This window comes from Engraulis encrasicolus, chromosome 11 (genome assembly GCF_034702125.1).
Source record: "Engraulis encrasicolus isolate BLACKSEA-1 chromosome 11, IST_EnEncr_1.0, whole genome shotgun sequence".
NCBI classification, from domain to species: Eukaryota; Metazoa; Chordata; class Actinopteri; order Clupeiformes; family Engraulidae; genus Engraulis; species Engraulis encrasicolus.
The window spans coordinates 45,190,615-45,198,114 of record NC_085867.1 but is presented as its reverse complement, the minus strand read 5'-3'; the positions used below and the strand labels follow the sequence as shown (position 1 = coordinate 45,198,114).

Here is a 7,500-nt window from a genome sequence, read left to right as displayed (position 1 = left end):
TAAAAATGATCAACAGCATTAAATACTAAACTACGAGAGGGAAAAAATTGAAGAAGGTAAAGCTCCTGGAATCACTGGTATTGGCACCCTTTACTGGATACCATTGTGGACACCTAATTTGACTCAAATATGGTAGATAACAAATGGGAATTACCTTTGTCAAATTGCCTTTGCCCATAGGACATGAATTAGGCAAGGAATTTTTATATTTATGTTTTAAATAGCCACCTCTTACATCTTGTGCATCTTTGACAAATGTGAAGACAGAGGAGCTGCCTGAGGACACCAGAAATGCTGTTATTAGCAAAAACAAGACCTCCAAATAATAAAAGGTCATCTCAAAAGACCCTGGTATACCATTTCCAACACTGTGTTGTGTTATTCAGAAATCTGCCAAACGTAGAGCTGTAAAGAATATCCTTGGATGTGGGGGTAAGGGAAGAAATTATGATAGAAGTCTGTGGAAGTCGGTGCAAATAATGACAAACCACAGGGTCTAACATCTACACACCTGAAGGTCAACTTTGTGTAGTGTTTAACTTGTGGTGCTTATTGAAAAAAACTACCAAAAACAGTTCAAAGTATTGGTTTTTGGTTGGAGGCAAAGTCAGACCACATTGCTTCATGAAAGTCATAAATGGGAACACTTGAAGTCTGTATAAGAGAATACAGGGAAAGCTTTTAAGAATGTTTTAAAGTCATATGAAGCAATAGTACAGCTTTTCAGTGATGCACACAAAGAGCATGTTTGCATATTCTGCAAGAAAGTCTTTAAGGACAAGGACACCCTACCAAAAATCAAGCATGGTGTCAGATCCATAATATTATGTCACCCCATCGATGCATTAGGTACTGGAGGCTTTGTCCATATCACAGGTATCATGACAGGCATCACAGGTATCATCATTTACAGGAAAATGTGTAAGACAAAATCCCAAAGCATCCAAATGCACACATCCAAATGCCACCAGAGAAGTGCAAGAAGCTTGTAGACGAATGCCAAAACCTTTGGAGGCTGCTATTGCTGTCTAATGGTGTGAAACCAACCCGTTAAGGAGGGGTGCCAATATTCATGGACATGCCCTTTTTTTGCTTAAAATTACAAAATGCATTTGGAAAAAAATACTTCGCTATTCTAAATATCTTTGGACCTTCAATTTAAAGATCATGTTGGTAAAAGTTGTTTATATTTCCATTTATTTCTGGATATATTGCACATTTTGTAAATAAAATGAAGGGGTGCCAAGATCACACACACACATACGTTCATACACACGCACACCATATAGGTCAAACACACCCACATACACACCACACAGGTCAAACAAACACCCCCCCCCACACACACACGTACCACACAGGTCAAATATACACTCCCCTCACACACTAACACAGGTCAAACACACACGCCACATAGGTGAAACACACACACAGCTTACACACACCCATACACCACATAGGTGAAACATACACACACAGGTCACACAGACAGACACAGGTCAAACACACACACAGACATACACACATACACACACACACACACACACACACACGTGCCTGTACCGTTGTCCTCTCTTCTCTGCGTAGAGCCGCCGCCTCCAGTTTGGCCTCATACTCCGCCTGCACCTGGTCACGCTTCTTTAGAACGTTCTGAAAGAGAACAACAAAACACGGAAACACAGCTTAGAACATGGAATAGCAGTTCAGAAGGCAGAACAGCAGCTTAGAACACGGAACACAGAACAGCAGCTTAGAACCCGGAACACAGAACAGCAGCTTAGAACACGGAACACAGAACAGCAGCTTAGAACACGGAACACAGAACAGCAGCTTAGAACCCAGAACACAGAACAGCAGCTTAGAACCCAGAACACAGAACAGCAGCTTAGAACAGGACACAGTTTACAAGACAGAACAACGCTCTCCCGTGACTATTACACCTCTAATAAACTTAAGTCTTACACACGAAAACCTGCTGCTTTATCTACTAGAAACAGTATTTAACCTGCGGAACAAAGATATTCTAGTCCAGTGGTTCCCAACCTATGGGCCGGGGCCCACTGGTGGGCCCTGAAGGTATTCAAAGTGGGCCTTGAAATCATTTTCCAAAAATAATTATCATATTTTGGTGTGTGTTGCTGTTGATTTGAGTTTTATTCTTAATTGGGTCAGAGGTGGGCCCCGAACATTTTTGACAATTTTGAGTGGGCCCCAAGTTGAAAAAGGTTGGGAACCCCTGTTCTAGTCTGTACATCTATGCTGCCCTGATGCAATGTGAAAAATATATTCTAGTCTGTACATCCGTGTTGCCCTGACGTAAAAAAAAGATATTCTAGTCTATACATCTAATATTAATAATGAAATGAAACTCCTTCATTGTGACAGGCTACATTTGGGGTTGCAATTATATTGCAGGACGAAGGTGTGCAGCAATCACTGGACTCTGATTATCACTTTAATGCAGTAGGCTTAGGGCTGCAACTATTAGTCGAGTAATCTTGACTAATCGATTATAAAAATTGTCGACAAGAATGTTCATTGTTATCTTATCTTGTCACTTATTTCAATGCTTTCGTACTTAACTAATGCTTCAATTACTTTATTGAAACCTAAAATTGCCTAGCACGTATGAATTGGACGTTGTATCTTGGAGTATATAAGCTACTATCATGATTTAGAGCTCATTGTGAGCTGTAAGAATTTACTAGACATGGAAGGTTTGTCGAAGGTTGGAGTCTTTTTTTTCGTGACTAATCGTGACTGGATCTATAGATTAGTCAACTATTAAAATAACGGTTAGTTGCAGCCCTCATTAGGTTTTATTACTGCACCGTGTGTGTGTGTGTGTGTGTGTGTGTGTGTGTGTGTGTGTGTGTGTGTGTGTGTGTGTGTGTGTGTGTGTGTGTGTGTGTGTGTGTGTGTGTGTGTGTGTGTGTGTGTCATTGCTGGACTCTGATTATCGCTCCACAGCATTGCGTTTTATTACTGCTGTGAAATCTCAGACACCATGACAACCTATACATCTTATCTGACGCCATGGCGACCTGTATCTCTTATCTGATTGGCTGTCGGTGGTTGTGCAGAGAGCTTCAGAAATAAAGCCATAGGTTAGTTAGCATCTTGAAAGAGAAACAAACATGTTGTTTTAATTTATTAATTACGATACGCTACCGCTCATAACGTGCAGGTGGATTGTTTGCTTCAAAACATCTGGGGTTTAAGTAATTAAAAAAAAAAAACGTTTAGCGGATGTTTAGCGGATGTTTTGTGTCAAAAAATAACGTATTTTCTCCCTTTAGTTCTTATAAAAGGCCACCACTAGTTAGCATTTTAATATAGCCATAGCGACCAGGTAAAATCATAACGTAAGCAACCAGGTTAAAATCACATCCAATAGTTTGTTCTGTGTGTGTAAAATCTTATCCAATAATTTGGTGTGGGGGTGTGTAAAGGACAGCACTGGAGTGTGTGTGTGTGTGTGTGTGTGTGTGTGTGTGTGTGTGTGTGTGTGTGTGTGTGTGTGTGACCTTCATGCTGTCTATGTACAGTATGTATTCCCTCAGCACTGGAGTGTGTGGTGTGTGGTGTGTGTGTGTGTGTGTGTGTGTGACCTTCATGCTGTCTATGTACAGTACGTATTCCCTCAGCACTGGAGTGTGTGTGTGTGTGTGTGTGTGTGTGTGTGTGTGTGTGTGTGTGTGTGTGTGTGTGTGTGTGTGTGTGTGTGTGTGTGTGTGTGTGTGTGTGTGTGTGTGTGACCTTCATGCTGTCGATGTACAGTACGTATTCCCTCAGCACTGGAGTGTGTGTGTGTGTGTGTGTGTGTGTGTGTGTGTGTGTGTGTGTGTGTGTGTGTGTGTGTGTGTCCTTCATGCTATCTATGTACAGTACGTATTCCTTCAGCACTGGAGTGAGTGTGTGTGTGTGTGTGTGTGTGTGTGTGTGTGTGTGTGTGTGTGTGTGTGTGTTACCTTCATGCTGTCGATGTACAGTACGTATTCCCTCAGCACTGGAGTGTGTGTGTGTGTGTGTGTGTGTGTGTGTGTGTGTGTTACCTTCATGCTGTCCATGTAGAGTACATATTCCCTCAGCACTGGAGTGTGTGTGTGTGTGTGTGTGTGTGTGTGTGTGTGTGTGTGTGTGTGTGTGTGTGTGTGTGTGTGTGTGTGTGTGTGTGTGTGTGTGTGTGTGTTACCTTCATGCTGTCTATGTAGAGTACGTATTCCCTCAGCACTGGAGTGTGTGAGTGTGTGGTGTGTGTGTGTGTGTGTGGTGTGTGGTGTGTGTGTGTGTGTGACCTTCATGCTGTCTATGTACAGTACGTATTCCCTCAGCACTGGAGTGTGTGTGTGTGTGTGTGTGTGTGTGTGTGTGTGTCTGTGTGTGTGTCTGTGTGTGTGTCTGTGTGTGTGTCTGTGTGTGTGTCTGTGTGTGTGTCTGTGTGTGTGTCTGTGTGTGTGTCTGTGTGTGTGTCTGTGTGTGTGACCTTCATGCTGTCGATGTACAGTACGTATTCCCTCAGCACTGGAGTGTGTGTGTGTGTGTGTGTGTGTGTGTGTGTGTTACCTTCATGCTGTCGATGTACAGTACGTATTCCCTCAGCACTGGAGTGTGTGTGTGTGTGTGTGTGTGTGTGTGTGTGTGTGTGTGTGTGTGTGTGTGTGTGTTACCTTCATGCTGTCTATGTAGAGTACGTATTCCCTCAGCACTGGAGTGTGTGTGTGTGTGTGTGTGTGTGTGTTACCTTCATGCTGTCCATGTAGAGTACATATTCCCTCAGCACTGGAGTGTGTGTGTGTGTGTGTGTGTGTGTGTGTGTGTGTGTGTGTGTGTGTGTGTTACCTTCATGCTGTCCATGTAGAGTACGTATTCCCTCAGCACTGGAGTGTGTGAGTGTGTGTGTGTGTGTGTGTGTGTGTTACCTTCATGCTGTCTATGTAGAGTACGTATTCCCTCAGCACTGGCAGGAAGTCTTGGCTCATGTCTTCCGTTAACTCTTCCATTGCCGCGGCAACAGAGGCCACTCCCCCTGCCACGCCCTCCAGTGGTGCCTGAAGCCCGTTGCTAAGTAAACACAGACAGCAAATCAAAACACAGACCACGCCCATCACTAGGGGTGTAAAATAATCATCGTTTCGATGCATTGATCCTACAGCTGGAGATTCAGTTAATCCAGCGGTTCTCAAACTTTTCCAGCGGGGATCCTCTTTTGAATTTAAGAACATTTTCGTGACCCCTGTCACCATAGTCTTAGCCTAGCAATGGATTTCTAGCACTATTAGCGGACAACCTATTAATGGAAAAAACACATTTTTTGTCCATTAATATTGCTAAATATTGTTTCCAGTTTGGAACCACTGAATGAATCGATTTGTCCACAAGATAATCGATTAATCGATAGTAATCGCCTTTTTTTTGCACACGCAGTAATGATACTACTGACTGTAATAACGATATTCCTTAAATAATATGCATGCAGATATTTCATTCGTTTATTTTAACATTTCACAAATGCTTGCTGTGCCATCTCTAATGCAACAGGGGACAAGGAGGTTGTTGATTTTAAAAAAAGTCCAAGAAAAGACAGAGAGTGCAACACTGATGAAAGCTCTAGCAGCCAGAACGTCTGTCTGACCCGGCAATGTGTGAATAAAGCCTGATTCGGACAGGACTTGAATTACCTATGGACCCCGGGTAATTCGGAATAATTACGGAGAATGTCTGAGTTCTTAGTCCTTTGCGAATGTGCCATGTCCGCGATTTGAGAGGTAATAATTCCGCCGCGAATTACCAACTGTTTTTCGGCGAAACACAGACGTACTGGGATAATTTCACATAGGCGCGCCGTCTACACACCCTTATAATGTCTTTGAATTGAGTAAATAACAGACGTTTATTTATCCCGTCCGAATGCACCCCGAAAAATCACGGAGGTCAGGGGGTAGTTGCGAATTACCAGGGGTCCATAGGTAATATTTATCCCGTGCGAATCGGGCTTAAGAAGAAAAAGGAAAGAAAGAAGAAATCACTGAGCGCAATCTATTCCCTTTACATTTCACACAGGAGTCTCTAAGGCAACAAAAGAAACTTTAATTTGAATCGAAATTAATCAAATCATGGAGCTTTCTTAAGTAATCGAAAATAATCGAATCGTGGGCCAAAGACATCGATATCGGTATCGAATGGCCATGGTGGTTGTGATTTACACCCCTACCCGTTGCTGTGGTGACCGCTGCTGCTATGGTTACGATCCTCCTCCACGCCAACGGCTGCGTTATTGTCACGGTTACCGGCCTCCACACCCGCCCAGCTGCCATAGACGGGACCGTACTCACGCAGCTCCGCCAGGTACTCTACACACACACGTGCGCGCACACACACACACACAGACACACACACACACACACACACACACACACACACACACACACACACACACACACACACACACACACACACACACAGTTACGGTACAATACATATTAGACCGGACCTTGCTCCCGAAGCTCTGCCAGGTACTCTGTACACGCACGCACGCACACGCACACAGTTACAGTAAAATACATCTTAGACCGGACGAAGCTCTGCCAGGTACTCTACATGCACGCACGCACACACAAGTACGGTACAATACATCGGACATCTACAATAGACCGAAGCTCTGCCAGGTACTCTAGACGCGCACACACACACACACTTACCTGTCTGTTCTTTAATGATCCTCTGTGCGATGCGGTCGATGGTTCCCAGTTTTCCTGTAAACGTGTCCAGGTATTCCCCCATGGCGGCGAACTCCAGCGGTCGGAGGCGGAGCTTATAGCCACCGGTCACCAGCTTCACCCCCTCCCCCACCTTAGTCAGGAGAGCAAGCCCCGCCCTCTTATTCAGGTCCTGGAAGATACGTGGAATAGAATTAATACTGTTATAAGAATAATATTGGGCAGTCATGGGTGAGCGGTTAGGGCGTCAGACTTGCATCCCAGAGGTTGCCGGTTCGACTCCCGACCCGCCAGGTTGGTGGGGGGAGTAATCAACCAGTGCTCTCCCCCATCCTCCATGACTGAGGTACCCTGAGCATGGTACCGTCCCACCGCACTGCTCCCCATGGGGCGCCACTGAGGGCTGCCCCCTTGCACGGGTGAGGCATAAATTCAATTTCGTTGTGTGCAGTGTTCACTTGTGTGCTGTGGAGTGCTGTGTCACAATGACAATGGGAGTTGGAGTTTCCCAATGGGCTTTCACTTTCATCATCAATATCATTCAGGTCGTATATGACATCTTACTGAGGACAGCCAGCCCCGCCCACACATTCAGGCCCTAGAAGGACAATAGAATATAATATACCAGGCCAGCTCGCTTATTGAGGTCCTAGAAGACATATAGAATATAATATACCAGGCCAGCTCGCTTATTGAGGTCCTAGAAGATATATAGAATATAATATACCAGGCCGGCTCGCTTATTGAGGTGCTCGTTGAAGGACAGTACTGGGTGGTGAAA

The 7,500-nt window shown here is 44.4% G+C and overlaps 1 protein-coding gene across 2 annotated transcripts in view; it reads right to left on the bottom strand.

Moving 5' to 3' along the window:
* Positions 1-7,500, bottom strand: part of snx30 (sorting nexin family member 30) — a 19,925-nt gene that overhangs the window by 4,586 nt on the left and 7,839 nt on the right. Inside the window, exons 5-8 of one of the 2 annotated variants that reach the window (XM_063210750.1) lie at positions 6,702-6,891; positions 6,215-6,353; positions 4,923-5,064; positions 1,558-1,650 (exon numbers count right to left, since the gene is read on the bottom strand). In XM_063210750.1, coding sequence (XP_063066820.1) covers positions 1,558-1,650; positions 4,923-5,064; positions 6,215-6,353; positions 6,702-6,891 — 564 coding nt within the window. The remainder of the gene's footprint in view (positions 1-1,557; positions 1,651-4,922; positions 5,065-6,214; positions 6,354-6,701; positions 6,892-7,500) is intronic. The other variant, XM_063210751.1, reaches the window with a different exon arrangement.